This window comes from Leptonychotes weddellii, chromosome 10, assembly GCF_054177405.1.
Source record: "Leptonychotes weddellii isolate Sample4059 chromosome 10, ASM5417740v2, whole genome shotgun sequence".
In the NCBI taxonomy this organism is placed as follows: domain Eukaryota; kingdom Metazoa; phylum Chordata; class Mammalia; order Carnivora; family Phocidae; genus Leptonychotes; species Leptonychotes weddellii.
This window is the reverse complement of record NC_138378.1, coordinates 25,365,339-25,385,816: the sequence shown is the minus strand read 5'-3', so window position 1 is coordinate 25,385,816 and position 20,478 is coordinate 25,365,339. Positions and strand designations below refer to the sequence as shown.

At 44.8% G+C, this 20,478-nt stretch overlaps 1 protein-coding gene and 1 long non-coding RNA gene across 3 annotated transcripts; both read left to right on the top strand.

The window, feature by feature from the left end:
• Window positions 1–7: 7 nt before the first annotated feature.
• LOC145723818 (uncharacterized) lies at window positions 8–1,713 on the top strand. 2 transcript variants are annotated; one of them, XR_014149133.1, is made up of 2 exons: window positions 8–279; window positions 913–1,713. It is a non-coding gene; the product is annotated as an uncharacterized LOC145723818 (long non-coding RNA). The 2 variants fall into 2 exon arrangements; XR_014149132.1 differs by having other exon boundaries at window positions 814–1,713.
• A 15,421-nt stretch (window positions 1,714–17,134) lies between these two features.
• Window positions 17,135–20,305, top strand: LOC102729085 (signal-regulatory protein beta-1). The gene is made up of 2 exons (XM_081833092.1): window positions 17,135–17,582; window positions 19,889–20,305. The coding sequence occupies exons 1-2, from the start codon at window positions 17,324–17,326 to the stop codon at window positions 20,293–20,295; spliced, it is 666 nt and encodes a 221-aa protein (XP_081689218.1). The 5' UTR covers window positions 17,135–17,323; the 3' UTR covers window positions 20,296–20,305.
• Window positions 20,306–20,478: the final 173 nt, after the last annotated feature.

Below are 20,478 nucleotides of genomic sequence, written 5' to 3'. Positions count from 1 at the left end.
AGATGAAGAACTTCTTGCCCCAAATCTACCTTGAGCCTGAGTGCAGGGGAAGAGATTCATGAGCTTCAGAGCATTGATAAGCTTGAGTTGCTTCAGAGAGAGTACGTGGAGGCCCCAGGGAATGGACTCCTGGGTCCCCCTCTCATGGTGCCTGTGTCCATTCTTTTCCAGACCCAAGGCTATCTACTCCACTCCTGGTTGCTGTCACCCTGGGTCCAAAGCTGCTGCTGCTCATCACTGTCTCTGCCATCTTTGCCCATAAGAAGCAAGGGCCTGCCTGTAAGTTGTGGGTCAGGGAGGACAGGCCAAGGTCAGTCCCAGAGGGAGCAAGGTCAGGAAAAGGGGCAGACCACAGGTCACACAAGGGGTCAGGGCCCGACTGGAGTAAAGAGCATGTGACACACCTCCCTTGATACCCTCAGGAGTCTCAGGGATCCCAACTTCCTGAGATGTGTGTTGGGGGGAGACTTTAGCCTATAAGAGGTGGGCAGGGTCAAAGACTTCAAAGACTGTGCACAGAGTCCTAGGAAATATGGGAAGGAAGTGGGCAGAGGGGCTGAATGAGAGGCAGCTGGGTGGGAGGAACCCTTGGAGATCATCTCTAAGTTATTTGAGCACTGGGGCTCTGTCAGGCACAAGGAGTCCACATTTAGGAGAATGCTGACAGGTGTCGGATGGCGGTTCTGAGGATGGCTCCTGCCTGACCCTCTGTGGGATACACTGGTGGGGATGGGGATGGGAGATCAGGCCCTAAGGGAGAAAAGTTTATGTGGCAGAGTTCTATATCAGGGGCTGCCTGTCCTCTCGCAACAGGTGTCCCAAGAGGAAAATAGCACCGAGGATATAGGAGACACATGCGGAACATTTCTGGAATGATGAGCAGATAACCAACTGTGAACATGGGTCCCACAGGTCCTACCTTTCTCCCCTGCTACATGCCACCCTCAGACTCTGCTGCCTGCTCCATTCCCTGATGGGCCCAGCCTAAGAGAAGGAACAACTAGAAGCTTCCACAATTCTGCCCCAAATGCCTTGCTCCCCCCTGAGACCCACCTGCCCACAGCTCCTGCTGCTCCTTCTCAGAGTCCTTGATGCCCCAGAGCTGGGTCTTCATACCAGGTCCTCAGCAGAGGCCATGGGAACTTGCTCTGGGGACTGATGCATGGATCTCTGCCTGAAATGTGAGAGACAAGTCACATCTACACGGACCAGGTATCTCTCATCTATCTCCTGGGGACCATGGCCATGAACTACACACTCATGTCCATGTTCTCAGGAGTTATTCCTGCCAAGCCCCAGCCTCCCCAGCCTTGGTGAGGTTCTCCATTGGGTCTTAAATAGAATGCATCCCAACCTGGTTTGCAGAGGAGAAATGATTCTCCTTCTTTGCCTACATGTGCTACTCACAGTCCCGGAGGGAAGATTCACTCCTCCCTGTGATGGGACAACTGCTCTTCTGTCCCCTTCATCCTTCCCGACCCCACTGCTCATGTATTCTAGTTGGCAGTCCAGAAGCCTGGAGCCATCCTTAGAATTCTTTCTTTATATCCCACATTCAAGTCTGCCTTCAGAATGCTGTGTTCAGTGGTGAGATGGTAAACATGAAACAATCCACTCTCAGAAAGGAAAAGAAGCCTGACTGGTGGTGCTTGTGGACTTCTGTGGTGTCAACACTCCCAATGTGACCAATTACAAGCTAACAATGTTTAACAACTCACTTGCAAAATTCCTGAAAAGCCTCTCAGAAGTGAGTGCAAGGCTCCTCCCACACCCCAGTGAGCTCCACCCAGAATCTACACACTGCTCACTCCCAGGGCTGCTCCCTGGTCTCAGCCACCAGCATCCCTTCCTGGACCATTGCTTTTTCTCTAACAGGCTCTCCAGTTTCAGCCACAGTGATTCTATGGAAATGGAAGTCAAACTGTGTCTCTCCTCTGCTTCTTCCCCCTACGAACCTGCATGGCTCATCTCTCCCTCTTTCAAGCTCTGCTGACATGTCACTTTATTAAAAGTCCCTTCCATAAACCACCCTGCATAAAATATCAGTTCCTCTCTCTCACTCTCTGTTCCCACAGCTCATAACCTAATTAGATTGTTTCCCTAGAACTTATGATTAGCTGACCTGATAAGTGGAGGCAGTTTTCACTTTGCACAATAGTGCAGGACAGAACAATGATGGTGTAGCTGAAACCATGCAAAGTGATCTCAACAATCAGTGGGAGTTAACAATTTTTCTATGACTTTTAAAAACTTTTTTTCAAAACACAAAAACTCTCCAACTGTCAATTATGAATGTATAGGAAAAAAAAAACAATAGAACCATTATTTATTTGGTGTACTGTCATCTCAAATATTAGAAACATGGAAAAGGGAAGCATTTAATTTTTTTGTAAAGACTCATCAAGAATAGTTTGCACAGTGCTTACCTTCTTCTGATCGCAATGTTGACCATATAGACCAGCATCTGAATTACCTCACTCCAGTCTCAAATAGGATCAGCATCCAACATGCCATCCCTTGCACTTTCAATGTTGTGAAACCCTTACAATATTAATTTGAATATCTCTGGTGTCACATCCTCTGGGACAGTTTCACCCTCCCTCCCCATCTTGTTCTCCAGTGATGTGGTAAGATTGCCTCACTCTGCTCCTGTGGCTGCATATCCACAATCTGGGGACCAGAATCCCAGTCACCATTCCCATGGTAGCTCTGCCTTCATGAGCCCCACTCACATTCAGTTTGAACTTCACCTCCAGTCTCATCTCTTCTCATTTCTACATCACACTTCCAGCTTTGTGCCAATTCCCTTTTGCCACTATTCACTTTTGTACAATGTCACCTGGGTTCCTCGCTGGGAGACCAGGAGACAACACAACCACCTGCATTGCTGTCTGTGGGAAAGTGAGTAACGGAGTCACAGAGAACCACCACTACAGGCTTTGAAAGATGTGATGCTTACTTATGGGGATGAGCACCCGTTAGTCGTATAGGGATTGGTGGCCTGAAGAAGAGCTGGCAGCAAAGTTTGTACTTCATGCAATTGCTCATGGAAAATTCCTCATGGTAAATGAAACTGGAATCACGTGTTGGGGGACTGATGTTATTTAACTGACCTATGGCAACTAAATTCGTGCACATCAACACCATGCAAACTGAGAACTGCCTGTTGTGTGTGCTTGTCTCTTCCTCAAATAGGATGTGGACTCTGACAGAGAAGGGACTGTCTGTGTCCTCAGTTGTCAGAACAATGACAGCCATGAGTTTGGCCATCATATTTTTAAAAAAATAAATTGGGGAATACTTCATTGAAAACATCAGTTTCTACCAGATGTTGGATATTAAAATACCATTTCACTTCGTTCAAAGCTGGTACATGTACCTAAAACCGTTTCATTAAATACTACTCTCACTTCTTTGTGTTTAAAAGTTCTATCAGAAATTCATATGCTCCAGAAAGTAAGCAAGTGGATTTTCAAAAAATGAAACAATAACCCACTGATTGGAGTCTGTCAAACAGATACAGGAACCTCCTGGAAGAGCTCCCATCGGCCAAAGTGCAAGAGTTTGAGCAACAAATAAGTGATGTCTGGTTCTGCTCTGGTCTGAATGTTCTTGTCCCCACAAAATTCAAGGGTGAGAATCCTCAAGCCCACGTGATGGTGTTAGCAGGTGTGGCCTCCAGAAGGTGAGGAGGGCATGAGTGCTCCACCCTCATGAGTGGGATGAGCCCCTAGAGAAGAGGCCCCCCAGGGTTTCCCAGTCACTTTGGCCACATGAGGACACAAGGAGAAATCTGTAGATGGCCCTTTCCCAACCGGGCTGGCTCCATGATTTCAGACTCCAGCCTCTACAACTATGAGCAAGAGCTTTCTTTTGATTATTAGCCACCCAGTCTGGGATACTTTGTTCTAACTGCATGAATGTCTAAGACTGATTATAACCGCTCACGTAAAATAAATATCTTTGAGCCCATATTGATATAAATTAATAACTGAATAAATTAATAAATTGAGAAGAGAAAATGTCCTGTGCAGAAAAGTCCCAAATGATGTATGTGGATACTTCACTTAAGGAGGGGATCCTAACTGACCACTCCTGGAGTGTAGGCACTTGTGGTGACTCCCCTCCAAAGAGGACAGAATGGAAAGGAGGGAAAAAAAGTAACTACAGAGGGGACACCTGACAAATACAGCGCAGCCAGGTGATCACGAGTTCACCAACAATCATAAACCACTGCCACAGTGTGTATCCTGGATTAATGTGATGAAAGCGGTACTTTTCCTCTGTGACCTTCCTCCCCAAACCCATCACCGCAGTCTGCTTATGAGATAAGGATCCTACAGATTACAATGAGGCACATTCCACGATATAGGTGAGCAGCAGTCCTCAAAACTGTCAGGCCATCACAAGCCAGGAATGTCTGAGAAGCTGTCACAGCTGAGAGGAGCCTAAAGAGACATGACAAGTAAATGTAATGTGGTATCCTGCATGGAATTCTGGAACAGAAAGGGACATGGGGTAAAAACTAAGGAAATCCTTTCAGGACTGAATTTATTTCTCCAAAGTTCAAATGTTGAAATCTGAAATCCAGCGTGATGGGATTTGGAGGTGGGGTCTTTGCAGATAATGAGGTCATGAGGGTGGAGTCCTCAGGAATGGGATCATTGTCCTCACAAAAAGAGACTAGCCAGCCAGCTCACCCCATCCACCATGCGAGAATACAAGTAGTTGGCGGTCTGCAATTGTAAAGAGCATTCTCATCACAATCCAAGCATCCTGGCACCCTGATTTCAGACTTCCAGCCTCTGGGACCTTGCGAACTAAGTTCCTGTTGTTTCAAGGCATCTGGTTTATGGTGTTTTATTATAGCAGCCCAAGCAAAGACAAAATCTAAATAAACTATGGATTTTGGTTAATAAAGATGTACCAATATTGGTTCATTAACTAGAACAGATGCACCAAATTACTGTAAGATGCCAATAAGAGAGAAAACGGTATTCAGCTATATACTGGAACTCTATACTATTGTCCCAAATTTCATCTAAATGTAAAACTGTTCCAAAAAAGTAACTCTATTTAAAAAAAAATGTCAACATCCTGTCCTCAGCTCAATGTCTGCCTCTTATGCCCCTTTGGGGGACAATGCAAAGAAATGTGTGGTGGAGAGATTTCCGTGTTTCTATACCCAGGTTTTATGTCACTTCACAAGTCTGAGGTTCCTTCTCTTCTTTCCTCTGTCCCCTGCTAGAGCTCACTCCAGAGCCAGGCACTCAGAGATTCATGAAGAAGCTGCTTCTTGGTCCCCCCATGATATTCATCCTAAACGTTTCCAATTAGTAAAGCCCAGGTTAGACCAAGTGGGGTCAGAGAAGCCTGGGTCCCTGGTTGAGGTGATGTAGCTTTAAGATCTCAGTGGAGGATTGCAGTTAATTCATGTCCTGAGCCCAAGGAATTGAGGTGGAAGGGGCTGTGCAGAGGGTGGGGGAGGCTGTGATGCACCAGGCCTGAGCAGATGGCTCTCAGCTGTCAGCTCTCTTTGGGATGGTCTCAGCTGAGCAGAGCCACCATGCCCAAGGTCATGCCTGAGAAACTTCCACATCCAGTGGCTCATCAACATGGGGATGTAAAGGTCCAGCCTCTCACCCCAGCCCAGGACCAGTCTGAAGGAACATCTTAGCACCACAGCTCCATGGAAGATCAGCTGAGGTCTTCTTCGGGACTTCACTGCAACTCAACTTCTTCTAAACAATCCTGCTCCCTTCTCCCTTCTCCTTTCCACCATTGGATCCTAAAGCACTCCCTGAAAATGACCTGCTTGTTAATATTCATCTCAGTGGGGCGCCTGGGTGGCTCAGTTGGTTAAGCGACTGCCTTCGGCTCAGGTCATGATCCTGGAGTCCCAGGATCGAGTCCCACATCGGGCTCCCTGCTCAGCGGGGGTCTGCTTCTCCCTCTGACCCTCCGCCCTCTCGTGTTCTCTGTCTCTCATTCTCTCTCTCGCAAATAAATAAAATCTTAAAAAAAAAAAATATTCATCTCAGTGACTCTTTCCCAGGGAACCTGATGTGGAAGAGAGAGGCTGTGGTGGGTACCAGAAAAGGTGGGGATCCTTTTGTCTCTATGGGCCAAGCCAGTCATGGAAGGATGGATTATTTACACTACCACACCAGATTATCATATACTACATACCAAATACATACGCCATATATAATATACCCTATACCACATACTACCTACCAATTCCATGTCATTTAAATATACCACATACCACATGCCACATGCCATATATTATATAGCACATACCATATCCCATATACCAAAGAGTTTTATATACAAGAGCAATGAAAATCAGAAAAATTGCGTTCTGAAAGGCGTGTGTGTAGACCACCCTCGATGAAGTAGAAGGAAGAGCTTAAAACAGGGAAGAGAAGTTAGGTGTAGCCTATTAGGAAGTAATAGTTTTTATTCATGCAGGAGATGATGATGGAGGTGGTGACATAGATTCAAGAGGTATTTAGGAGGTAAAACTAACATTACTGGGTATGGGACAGACACAAATGCACAAGTGAGGGTGTAGAACATGGGTCCCTTCTTTTTTTGACCAAATGGGCAGAGGATTGCCACATACTGAACAGCATGTAAGTGGAGAAGAGAAAGTCCGAGTGCTGCCTATGAACACAGTTTTGAGTATTTGAGCCATACAAATGAAAATTTCAAGGTTAAATAATATATAGGTCAGCCTCCAAGTAGTGAACTCCGGATTGGAAACTAAATTTCATCTGGTTACAAAGCCAGGGCTCTTGACCATCAAGGCACTAAAAATCCCAGGCTCTGAAGAGTTTAGAGTTTCATGGGAGGTGTGAAGTCTCCTTAAGTTGGGGGGAAGGGTAGGTTGTTGGAGGCTGGTGGAAAGATCCTGTCCAGCTTATAAGCAGGGGCCATGGAGGGCTTCTCAGCATGGAATTCATTATCCCAAAGCAATGTGATAGGATGGTGACATCACTGGGGGAAGGGAGTCTTCTCATCCCCCATAGGCAGTTTGGGCCTGCTCTGCATTCTCCTCTTGTTCTAACACTTCTCCTGGCCTTAACATCCTGCTGATCCCTAAGAAGATGTGGGGCTCACAAGGAAGCAATACCAAAATAACCCTAACAGTCAGTACCTGACTATGGACCTGTGGACACTAAAGGGCACTCGCTGAGTGTGGGCTGAGAGTCCCTGGACATAACCTTTGTGCTTGGGCAGAGCCCATTCCAGAGGTGAGAGAGAATGAGGCCAATATGCTGGTTCCTCTCTCTTTCTGAGGGCGGGCATTTCTCAAGTCCCTCCACTCCCTCCCTCCAGAGCTGGCCCCAGACCCAGCACAGACAGCAGAGACCACCCTCACCTTCCAACACACAGGGTGTGTTGCTTCCCCTCTTGCAGAGTGTTCCCCCAGCCCCACTTTCCCTGTAGCCCCCTCCATCCTCTAAATCACAAATCATCACCATCTCCAAAACTCTAACCTCTTTCCCACACCATGTCTCTGGGCCTCTAAATCAGCAGGTGTACAGGCTGGGGAGACCTCAGATAGGACGAGGCTCAGGAAAGAGCACAAGCCTATGGATGTCATGCCCTTGACTCTGGAAATCCCAAGCATTTCAAACAGCAACTTCTGCACTTGTGGCCACCTTGTCTGTGCAGTTGGTAATCTTGAAGAAAAAGTGTTGCAGTCCCATGGTCCTCTCTTCACAATCCCCTTCCGCTGATATGATGGAGGCAGGGAGTGTCTTCTCTCCTCTGAGCACAGAGTCCTGGGCCTCTCCAACACAACACTCACCACCACAACGATGCCCATCCCTTCTTCCCCACCCTGCCCACCACTTTCATCCCTGCTGCGGACTCTGCTTCTAGGATTCACAGGTAAGTGGGCTCAGGTTTGTGGTAGGGACTCCCTTATGCTTGTTCACTGTGTTCTCCTCACCTGTTTACCTAGAATTTCTTGGGGGAGAATTTCTCTAGCCAGAATTTATAGAACTAGATTGGAAGGGCTCCTAGCTCACAAATCTTCCAGTGTCCATGTCTGTTCAACACCCTTTTGTTGAGGGAATGGACACACCCCCATGGTCACAGGCCTGGCCCAGCACACACATTAGAGCTCTCTTCCTCCTGCCCCCCACCCGAACAAAGATCCTGTCTTTTCAATTTATTACCACCACACAGATGCTACCTCTCAATGGAGAACAAATGTTGGAAAACATGAAATTATGAAGCAAGAGAAGAATCCACAATGCTTCCATCCAAACATAATCACTGTTAAAAATTTGCAGAGGTTTGCATGTTCATGGAATATTGGCTGGAAGTGGTCACTAGGGTCTCTCAGGTCAGTGATGGAAGCTGAACCCTGCAGGCTCTCCAGAAAACTAAGCAGTTCTGCCTCTGCTTGCTGAAAAAGCTAAACAAGAATGTGGAGTCTCTTCCCCAAGGCCACTGGTCCATGTTGGCAGAGGCTCTGAGTCCCAGTTGCCAAAGCAGAAGGCTTGAGGGATTCAGATCAGATGAAAGAGGAAGCCAAGACCATTATCTGAGTAAGGAAGGAGGAAGAAACCTTAGATGATTTAGAAAAGAGTAAAAACTTTTGAGACACCCAGACCCACTGGAGCATGTTAGCAAACATTTACAGAGGAATTAATACCACTTTTGTACAGTATCTTCCAGAAAATAGAAGAGGAGGAAACACTTCCCTACTCATTTCATGAGGGCATTATTACCTTGATAGAAAAATCAGATAGACTGTACATTAAAAAGATAATTACAGACCAATACCTCTCATGACTCTAAATGTAAGAATCCTCATAAAATGTTGTCAAATAGACTTTCACAATGTGTGGTTATATACCATGACTAAGAAGGATTTATTCTGGGCATGCAAAACTGTTTCACTGCTTACCAATCAATTATTGTAATCCATCACATCAACTGGTTAAAAAAGAAAAATTGCATGATCATATCAGTTGATGCAGAAAAAGCAATTGACAAATCTAAAACCTATTCATGATGCAAACTCTCAACAAACTAGACATAGCAGAGAATTTCCTTAATTTGATGAAGAACATCTACAAAAAAAAAAATCCCTGCAGCTATCATTATACTTAATGGCAAAAGACCAAATGTGTTTTTTTTTTTCTCCCTAAGATAAGGACTGAGGCAAAGATGTCCATTCTCAGAACTCTTATCCAACACAGTACTAGAAATTGTAGGAGAGAGAAGGATAGGAAGAAAGGAAGGAAAGTGAAGGAATGGAAAGGAAAAGAATGTACATTGAAAAGGAAGAAATGAAACATCCTTGTTTGCTGATGACATGATTGTCTACATAGAAAATCCCAAAGGATCTAATTATTATTTTTTTTAAGATTTTATTTATTTATTCATGAGAGACAGAGAGAGAGAGAAGCAGAGGGAGAAGCAGGCTCCCAAGGAGCAGGGAGCCTGATGTGGGACTCGATCCCAGGACCCTGGGATCATGTCCTGAGCCGAAGGCAGACGCTTAACCGTCTGAGCCACCCAGGCGCCCCCAAAGGATCTAATTATAAAAACAAAACTCTAGGGTTAATAAGTGAGTTCAGGAAGGATACAAGATCAATACACAAAGATCAATTGTGTTTCTATATAATAAATAGACACATGACTAGTTCCATCAAGACCCCCCCAAAAAGAGAAATAACATAGGTATAAATTTCACATATGTGTAAGACCTATATAAAGAATGCTAGAAAACTGATCACAGCAATCAAAGAAGAACTAACTAAATAGAGATACATCCTATGTTCATGGGTAGGAAGACTCAATATTGTAAGGATGCCTTTTTTCCCCAACTTGACTTATGGATTAAATGCAATCCCAATTAAAATACGAGCAAACTATTTTATGGATATCGACAAACTGATTTTAGTAGTTTAAGGAGCCAGAAGCCAACTCAGTGTTGTGGAAAAACAAAGTCAAAAGACTGACACCAAGAATAAATAAATAAAGTAAAAAAAAAAAATTAAAAAAAGACTGACACCATTCAGCTACAAGACTTCCTAGAAAGCTACAGTAATCGAAACAGTGGCATTGGTGAGAGAGTAGACACACAGATCAATGCAACAAAATAGAAAGCCCAGAAATAGACCCACATAAATACAGCCAACTGAACTTTGGAAAAGGACCAAGATAGTCTTTTCAACAAGTGTTGCTAGAATAATTGGACATCTAGACATCCGTGTGGAAAAAAACTGATTCGAGACACATGCCTAACAGCCTTCATAAAAATAACCCAAATGTAAAACACAAGACTATAAAATTCCTAGAGTAACGTAGAAGAACATCTACATGACCTTTGATATGGAAATTACTTTCTTTTATAGACTGACTTCATATTTGAAGCAGTTTTTGGTTCACACCAGAATTGAGCAGAAGGGACAGAGATTTCCCATAGGACTCCCTGCCCCCACACATCACAGCCACTCCCATTATGAATATCCTCCACAGAGTGATACTTTTATTACAAATGATGAACCTACACTAGTATGTCATTGTCATCCAAAGTGCATAGTTCACATTATGGTTCACTCTTGTTATTGTATCGTTTATGGGTTTGGACAAATGTAGAGTGATATCCACCTTTATAGTATTATACAAAGTAGCTTCACTGCCCTAAAAATCCTCTGTGTTCTGCCTATTTGTCTCTTTCCACCCTCAGCCCTGGGAATCACTGATATATTTATTGTCTCCATAATTTTGCCTTTTCAGACTGTCATACAGTCGGAATCATGCAGTATGCAGGCTTATCCTTTTGATTAATAATAAGCATTTAAGGTTCTTGCATATCTTTTTAGGGCTTGATAGCTCATTTCTTTAAGCACCGGGTAATATTCCACTGTCTGGGTGTACCACGATTTCTTTATTCATTCAGCTACTGCAGGTCATCTTGGTTGCTTTCAAGCTTGACAATTAGAACTAAAGCTGCTACAAACTCTGTGGGGGAATCTGTTCCAGGCCTCACTCCTAGCTTCTGGTAGCCTTGGATGGCCCTAGGATTTACATGAGCTTCTCCTGGTGTCTTCACATCACCCTCCCTCTGTGCATGACAGCTAACCTAAGCTGTGCCTGAACTCCTGGTCCCCAGGAACTATGAAATAATATATGTTTTCTTAAACCACTAAGTTTGAGATAATTTGTTTTTCAACAAGTTTCCTTGTGTATATAGTGCCTACTTATGCTCCAGGCCATCCTCCTATCATGATGCAGAAGAAAAGTACCCTTCCCCATGCTACACATTGGTCCCCTTCCTATCATCGCATATGGCAAACCAATTTGTAATGTTCCTAAATTTATGCCAGTCCATGTTGCCAAGAGAGTGTGTAAATAGACCCCAACTTGATGTAGAACCAGACCCTCAGAATATCTTGGGCCCAGACATAGAACATGAGAAATAATGCAGAATTTCTTTCCAGGAACTTCAGGTGGAAGGTTCCAGGTGTACCAGCATGAAACTTTTCTCAATCCCATTCATTCTTTCATCCATGCATTCCTCCATCCACCCAGGCATCAAGCATGCATTCACTCAATGCACTCTCTCATTCAGCCATGCATTTACTCTTGCGTGGATCTGTTATCAGGTACCTGAATCCTCCTCTGGAGCAGGGCCCTGGCAGGTGACCCATCTTCAAGGAGCTCCTGGGCTCCCACAGTGGACTTCAAATAGTAATTGTCTGCTTTCTCTGGAGTGTGTCAGTTCTCCCTATAGTGACAAGCTCCCAGGCTTCATCCTCCTTGGACTTGGTAGCTATTACCTGCCACGTGCAGAGATTCTATCCACAGAGTGTGCATCTCACCTGGATGGAGAACTGTCATACCTTCAAGGGAGCAGAGGAACCAACATCCAAGCAGAATAGTGATGGGACGTACACCTTGGAAAGCTTGCATTCGGTGAATGTATTGGGGCAGGGGGACGAGTGATGCTCACCTGTAAGGTGCAGCATGAGGCAAAACCTCCCATCCAGGCCAACCTCATGCTGTCTGCAGCAGCCCATGGCACATAAAAGCACATGGGAAGCGCAGGTAAACTCACCTCTACTGCTCTGAGCTCCTGGGTCACCCTTGTCTCCTGAGTGGATTGAGGTATTTAAACTCACAGAGCCCCACTTGCTCTTTCCTTCTGCCCGTTGGTAATTAGGTCCACAGATGCCTATCCTTATCTTTGTAGCTTTCCTTCTGGGCTTCAAGGTGCTGTTGGTGATGAGTTTCATAGTCACCTGCACTTGCAGGTGGCAGAAGCTGTAACAGGTGAGTTGGGGGGTAGGCCTTAGTACGTAAGGAGAGTGGTCATGGTCATTATCATGGACTGGCCAGAGGAGTCCAAGGTGAGCCCACTCTTACCCACAACACAAACCAGGGGGGACCAGCCTCAAGGAAAGGCTCAGAACACTGTTGTTTTCTCTAAATGTCTGTTGGAGATCTCAGAGGCTTCCAGCTCTCATGCATCCTGCAGTGCCCTGGAGTTTGAAGGTTTTTCAATGAAGTCCCTTGGAATCCTGAGTTGGGGTCCAAGTTGTGCAGGTGGGATGAAGGTCAAAGCTTTGAGCTCTAATTCCAAAGAGTGCCCCCCTATACTGATCTATATGTCAGTTTTCATAGGACTTATTTTTGGAATGAATAAGGGAAGTATTATTAAGATCTCCTAATGGAGCCAGTCCAGGGGCTGGGAGGCTCTAACTAGTGGCAAAGGTGAACGTGGGTGTGGGAGAGGTCAGAACTGAGACAGAGGGCCTGGGGTTTAGTGAGTAGGGGGTCTTATTCCTGATCGGCACCATGATTCCAGGCATGCAGTGTCTGCCACACAGTAGGTGCTCAATAATATTTGGGGAATTAATATAAGAATGAATGAATGAATATTTCCCCAACTGCTCCTGCATGCTCTGCAATACATTGCCTCCCACTGTGTCCAAGAAACTCACATGGGGGGAGAAGCTGTTGCCCCCCATTCCTACGCTGTACATGCTCCCTTTCTCAAACCCCCTGATGTTCCTTCTCCCTGAGCTTCAGAGCTGAGTCAAGGATGGCCTTTGGTCTGAAGGACCGTGGGATGTCTAGACCCTGATGTATTGAGCTTCAGACTGGCCCTGCATCTGGGCAAAAGAGAATCAAGTGTGTCAAGGAAACCAGGTTTCCATTCTGCACTGATAAGAGCACTGCTTAATTTCAGAGCGCATTTTACTTTTATTTTATTTTTTATGTTTTGTTATTTTTTATTATGTTATGTTAGTCACCATACATTGCATCATTAGGTTTTGGTGTAGTGTTCCATGATTCATTGTTTGCAGATAACACCCAGTGCTCCATGCAATACGTGCCCTCCTTAATACCCATCACCAAGCTAACCCATCCCCCTTCCCCCGAAAACCCTCAGTTTGTTTCTCCGAGTCCATAGCCTCTCATGGTTCATCTCCCCCTCCGATTCTCCCCCTTCGTTTTTCCTTTCCTTCTCCTAATGTCCTCCCTGCTATTCCTTATTTTCTACAAACAAGTGAACCCATATGATAATTGACTTTCTCTGCTTGACTTATTTCACTCCAGTTCCATCCACGTTGGTGCAACAGTTGGGTATTCATCCTTTCTGATGGCTGAGTAAAATATTCCATTGTATATATGGACCAGATCTTCTTTATCCATTCGTCTGTTTTTTTATTTTGAATGTTAATTCTAGTATAGTTAAAATACCATGTTATATTAGTTTCAGGTGTAGAATATAGTGCTTCAACAATTTTGTACCTTACTCAGTGCTCATCCTGACAGGTGTATTCTTAATCCCCTTCACCAATCACCCGTTCTCGCACCCACCTCTCCTCTGGTGACCATCAGTTTGTTTTCTATAGTTAAGAGTCTGTTTTTTGAAAGAAGAAGATAGCAGAAGGGGAAGAATGAAGGGGGGGAAATCGGAGGGGGAGACGAACCATGAGACTATGGACTCTGAAAAACAAACTGAGGGTTCTGGGTATCTGCTATACCCATCACTGGGTATAGCCTGGTGATGGGTATTAAGGAGGGCATGTTCTGCATAGAGCACTGGGGGTTATACACAAACAATAAATCATGGAACACTACATCAAAAACTAATGATGTAATGTATGGTGATTAACATAACATAATAAAAAAAAGAGTCTGTTTTTTGGTTTAACTCTTTTTTTTCTTTGTTTTGTTTCTTCAATTCCACATAGAAGTGAAATCAGATGGTGTTTGTCTTTCCCTGACTGACCTATTTCATGCAAGGTTATACTCTCCAGCTCCATCCACGTTGTTGCAAATGGCAAGATTTCATTCTTTTTCATGGCTGAGAATATACCATTGAATATATATACTACCTCATTTTATCCGTTCATCTACGATGGTCACTTGGACTGCTTCCATAATTTGGGTGAGCACATTTTACCTTTATACAGAGCTTCTGCAAGTATGCTTTTATTTTAACACCTATGTATTTTAAAATCACTACATGGAATAAACATTTTTCAGTTCTGAAATATATAAGAAATACATTAAAAATCCTTAGTCCTATAATCAGATCTTTGCAAAATATTAGCATTTTGCTGTGATTGTTCTGTTTCTTTTAAAAACACTGTTCTGAATTTGGAGTCTATCATTTCAAATTTGATTTTATAATTTCACAGCATACTATCAATCCTTAAGCAATATACAATATTACTTGCATGTTTTAATTTTATATAAATGCTGTTATACTGTATACAGCATTCTGGAACTTTTATTTTTATGCTCAACAGTTTGTGGGATTTCTTCATGTTGCTATATGTAGCTCTCTTTTATTAATTTTCCAGAATTCTATGGCTCTCTATTATAAGAAAATGCTACAACTTAGGGATTCTTGTCAAGATGGTAAGAAAGCTGAACCTGTTGTTTGGGTAATGCAACTTTGCAATGAGCATTTTTCTCTCTGTTTCCAGGGGCACACATTGGAGCGTCCCTCTAGCTGCTCTGCTTTGGTCCACAGAGCAAGAGTGTTAGTATCCTTTGGGAGCTTTTGTAATACCAAAAAAAGCTTTTAATTTTTGATGAAGTTTTGTTCTTCCCATTTATACCTTTGACCGAGCTTTATTTTTCTGAGCTGTGTGTGTGTCCGTCTGTCCGTGTGTGTGTCTGCATGTGTGCTATAAATAGTAAGAATCTTAAATTTTTTCTACCATTGGATATATTATCCAGTACTCATTGATCAGCACAGTACCTTTGCTGTATACTAAACCACTCCATTAACGTGTGGTTCTTTTTATGATGTCTTACTGCCATTGTGGTTTGGGGCAGCTGTATTGGTTTCTAATTGAGTTTTGAACATCAAGATTATTCCAGCAAGCTTATCAGACTCAGACTAGTGCTCATACTATGGACAGTCTCTTCTGTGTAACTCATAACATCAGTCAACTCACCTAGATTAGTTTTTACCTTCCTTAAAGTTGCATATGCACTCGCTTCAACAGGCAAATAGTTCTATACCTTCTATATATGAAAACTGGAATCTCTCTACCTCCCTCTATTTTCCACCTCTCAGGGGAAACAGTTTTCCACTCTTCTAATTGATCATTTTTTTAAATGTTTTATTTATTTATTCATGAGAGTCAGAGAGAGAGAGAGAGAGGCAGAGGCAGAGGGAGAAGCAGGCTCCCCGCCTAGCAGGGAGCCCGATGCGGGACTCGATCCCGGGACTCCAGGGTCATGACCTGAGCCGAAGGCAGACGCTTAACCATCTGAGCCACCCAGGTGCCCCTAATTGATTATTTTTAACTGAATCTTGTAGATGTTACAGCCAGATCTCATATAGCATCTTATATTATCACTTCTTGATCTCACCCGTAGGCATTATTCACTGACTTCTCCCTCCAGATGATGGGGATACAGTGCTCTGTTACTCCAGACCCCACCACTACATGTGCACATTTCTACCCCACTACCTGAATATTTTAATTTTAGCTAATGTCATAGTCAGTGTCCACATTATAATGGCAACAACATTGTGCTTTATAACTCAATCTTGTAACATTCCCAGCTTTTGTTTGCATCCATCTGCTGATGTGTATTTTGGGTAACCACCACCATATTCAGGGTACAGAACAGTTTCATGGCTGCAGAGCTTACCCTTGTGCTGGCCTCTCTTAGTGACAGCCAGCCCCACCACCCAAACCTCTGGCACATGCCAATCTGTTCTCTATGACTTCGAGAATGTCATGGAAGTGGAGTCACACAGTACGGACATTTTGAGAGTGATTTTGTTCACTCCACATGATGCTTTTGGAAACTTACAAGCTGTGCACATGTAGATAAGTTATTCCTTTTTATTGCTGAGCAGTATTTCCTGGTAGAAATGCACCACAGTTTGTTCAAACATTCACTTATTACTGTACATTTTGCTTGTTTCTAGTCTTTTGCCATTACAAAGAAAGCTGCTCTAAACATTCACAAACAAGTATTCATGAGGATGCAGTCTTCCTATCTCTCAGAGAAGTGCCTGGGAGTGTGATTTTGGGGACATATAACCCACTTCCTCTCTTGAAAAAGAGAAGAAATGATGTAAGCACATACAACTTCTTCTTTTTTATAGATTAAAGTGATCTCTACACCCAACCTGCGCCCGAACCCACGACCACAAGATCAAAAGTCACATGCTCCACCGATGAGCCAGCCAGGTGCCCTAAGCACATACAACTTCAGAGGTCCACCTGCACTGTGCATTGGGATGAAGTTTCACCAGTTACATCAATAAAAGGTTGGAATAGGGCGCCTGGGTGGCTCAGTCGTTGAGCGTCTGCCTTCGGCTCAGGTCACGATCCCAGGGTCCTGGGATCGAGTCCCGCGTCGGGCTCCCTGCTCGGCGGGAAGCCTGCTTCTCCCTCTCCCACTCCCCCTGCTTGTGTTCCTGCTCTCGCTGTCTCTCTCTGTCATATAAATAAATAAAATCTTTTAAAAAAAACAAATAAAAGGTTGGAATAGGGAGTCATTTCTGTGTTTTACAGACCCTGGCGTACCTTCTTTCCTCCAGCTGAGTAGCTCTTGGTGGAGGCTGGTGCAGAACGAGGTCACATGCCAGCCACCCCCAATTGTCCAGAGCTCGGGTGGTGGGACACAGGACCAACTGCAGATGTTTCTTGGCCTGGGGCTCCCAAGTGTGGAATGGCCAAGAAGACCTCAAGATGGGGGGAGGGGCACAGTGCACCGAGTAGAGGCCCCAGGTGGGCAGGAAGCAACATTTCTGCTAGGGCTGTTCATGCTCTCTAAAACGTAAGAAGAGGCCTTTCTCACCATGCGAGGCCTTCTCTGCCTGACTTCTCTTTCACAATCCAGAAGCAGATTGCTGCCTCACAGCCGTGTCACTGCATCACAGATGCTTCCTCTTATATCACAGGAGGGCGAGCTATTCGTCCCCACAGAACAGAGGCCCCATCTCCCCAGCACACACGTCTGCACAGAGCAGGGTCCTCAGGCCTCCACAATGTTGGCCTCTGGCTCCGGACCCCGTCCTCCTCCTTACCTGCTGCTGGCTCTGCTGTTGGGACTCACAGGTGAGCATTGCCTTGGGGAGACTCCCCATTCCCTGCCCCCTCAACCTTCCCCTGCCCCTGGACATTAAGGCCTCCAGGTAAGCACAGGTGTGCTACCCAGACCCTCCACAGAAGGCCAAGGACTGAGTGTCATCTGAGAGCATGAAGTCAGGGATCTGAGCATTTCCTCTATGGATCCATCACCTGCAGCTAGTTACCAGATACAGCAATCTGTGGAAGAGAGGGGAAAATGAAACAAGACGAAACCGGAGAGGAAGACAAATCATAAGAGACTCTTAATCTCAGGAAACAAATTGAGGGTTGCTGGAGTGGAAGGGGGTGGGAGGGGTGGGGTGGCTGGGTGATGGACATTGGGGAGGGTATGTGCTATGGTGAGCGCTGTGAATTGTGTAAGACTGATGAATCACAGACCTGTACCCCTGAAACAAATAATACACTATATGTGAATTAAAAAAAAGAAAAGAAAAGACAGTGCTGCTGGATACAAAAATGAGAGAATCTTCAGGGTGGGATGTATTTATTTATTTATTTATTTATTTATTTATTTTAAGATTTTATTTATTTATATGAGAGAGAGAGAGAGAAACAGCATGAGAGGGGATAGGGTCAGAGGGAGAAGCAGGCTCCCCGCCGAGCCGGGAGCCCGATGCGGGACTCGATCCCAGGACTCCGGGATCATGACCTGAGCCGAAGGCAGTCGCTTAACCAACTGAGCCACCCAGGCACCCCTGGGATGTATTTAAATAGGTAACCTGAGTGGCCATTGCTGATAATGGAGATTTATGCAAATATTATAAGAAGGTGGGGGAGTGAGCCATGTATTTTCTGGAGGAAGAGACTTCCTGAACATCATGGGAACAGCATGAGAGTAGAATCCTCCTTCTCTGTTTAAGGATTTGAGCTTTTACTCTAAGTCAAATGTTTACAATTGCAAGGTTTTGAAGACATAACTGACACGATCCAGCATGAGTTTTTTTTTTTTCAGTTAAGTTTGTTGGTTTAATTAAGATAGACATGTCCTTCAAGTTATCAACACCAAATGTGAAACTCCCATTCCATCGAGGTCCACCAAAGGCCAAACAAGCTCATATTATCTGTGTTGCAATTTGCCAGCAAAAAGATGACTTGAAATGATGGTTAAACTCGTCTAGTTTTGAATTATTCTAGCATTTGGTTGAGAAGAGACTACCACAGAACATAGATATAAACAGCTAGATCATTCAAGAGCTCATTGCACTCATGGCAACAGGGAAAAGCAGTTTTAACCAAGATAGCAATCAAGAGAGGAAGGGGAAAGAGGTCAGATTATGGGTGCATGCAGAGAGGAGCTAACAGGATTTCCTAATGCATAGGATTTGGGGTGGGAAAGAAAAGCTCCAAGGGTTTGGGACCTGAGCGTCTGGGAAAATAGGGTGCCTCAGCTGAGATGTACAAGAATGTGGCAGAAATTGAGGGGTTGAGTATGGGACATGTTGACTGTGACAGACTTATTTCTAGCTAAGAAAAATGTCAAGTGGCTGGTTGGACACACAAATCATAGTTCAGGGGCAAGGCCTGGGCCAGAGATGGAAATAGGGAGATTATAGATACACTGATGAAAGAGTTTTCACCTTTCCCTGGCTCCTCTTGACCCTCTGGTCCTCTTCATTCTTCTCTCCCATATTACCTCCATTTCTCCCTCCATGGTGCATTCCTATTTCTTCCCATTTTTGTCCTAGCAGTTCAGCTTGCCGACCCCAATCTTCTTCTCCAGACTTAGAAACCAAAGTACCTGATGTTCTTGGCACACCCAAGACCTGCCTGTAATAGCAGGTGCCCTCCTTAGGAGGCAAGTTTGGTTGCAAATACTGTTAAGTGCATGGGTTCACTCTGCAAGGGTGAACCACAGATTTTCTCCCTGAGGAGTAGTTAAGAAATGGAAAAGAACACTGGGTGTATGAGTCGAGCCATAGCAGTCTGCTCCTCTGATTTAAATCCCTGCCTGGTTTTTAGGACACTTCAAGTAAGCAGGAATGATTTTGCATTTCTCGATGTCTCCAGGCACTAGCTAGTCAGCAAGGCAGGATATCCAACTGCAAAGTCAAACCTGCTCTGTGCCACATCACTGAGTCTCTCTGAGTCTTCGTTTCCTCATTTGTGATACGGTCTCACATTACAGGCTCGTGGTGAGGGCTGCATGCCACGTACATGCAACTTGCAGAGATCAAGGCCCGCTCACGGTGCGCACTCACTCACTGAGCTGTTGTGGATACACACGTGAGGAGACACCCAGGATCACGTCAGGATGATCTTTGTTTTCCCTCCAGGTGTGGCAGGTGAGGCGGAGCTGCAGGTGATCCAGCCTGAGAAGTCAGTGTCTGTCGCAGCCGGACAGACAGCCACTCTGCGCTGCACCCTGACCTCCCTGCTCCCCCTTGGGCCGGTTGAGTGGTTCAGGGGAACAGGGCCAGCCCGGGAGTTAATCTTCAGTTTCAGAGGAGGCCCCTACCCCCGAGTGACAAATGTTGCAGATGCCACAAAGAGAAACAACACAGACTTTTCCATCCGCATCAGTAACATCACCCCAGCAGACACCGGAACCTACTACTGTGTGAGGTTCCAGAAAGGGAACCCTGATGTGGAGTTTAAATCTGGACCAGGCACTCAACTCATAGTGAGCGGTGAGTATGGCCGGGGGCTCCTTTGTCCCCTGGTTGTGACAACAAGTCAATAAGAATGCCCTCCATTATATTATGCAGCCATCAAAAGGAATGAGATCTTGCCATTTGCAACGACGTGGATGGAACTGGAGGGTATTATGTTGAGTGAAATAAGTCAAACAGAGAAAGACATGTATCATACGATCTCACTGATATGAGGAATTCTTAATGGCAGGAAACAAACTGAGTGTTGTTGG

What these genes read in the sequence shown, in the direction of transcription:
- LOC102729085 (XM_081833092.1), top strand. Translation starts at nt 17,324, where the DNA reads ATGCGAGGCCTTCTCTGCCTGACTTCTCTTTCACAATCCAGAAGCAGA. An exon ending in TCTGCTGTTGGGACTCACAG is followed by an intron (nt 17,583 to 19,888) that starts GTGAGCATTGCC and finishes TTTTCCCTCCAG; the next exon opens with GTGTGGCAGGTGAGGCGGAG.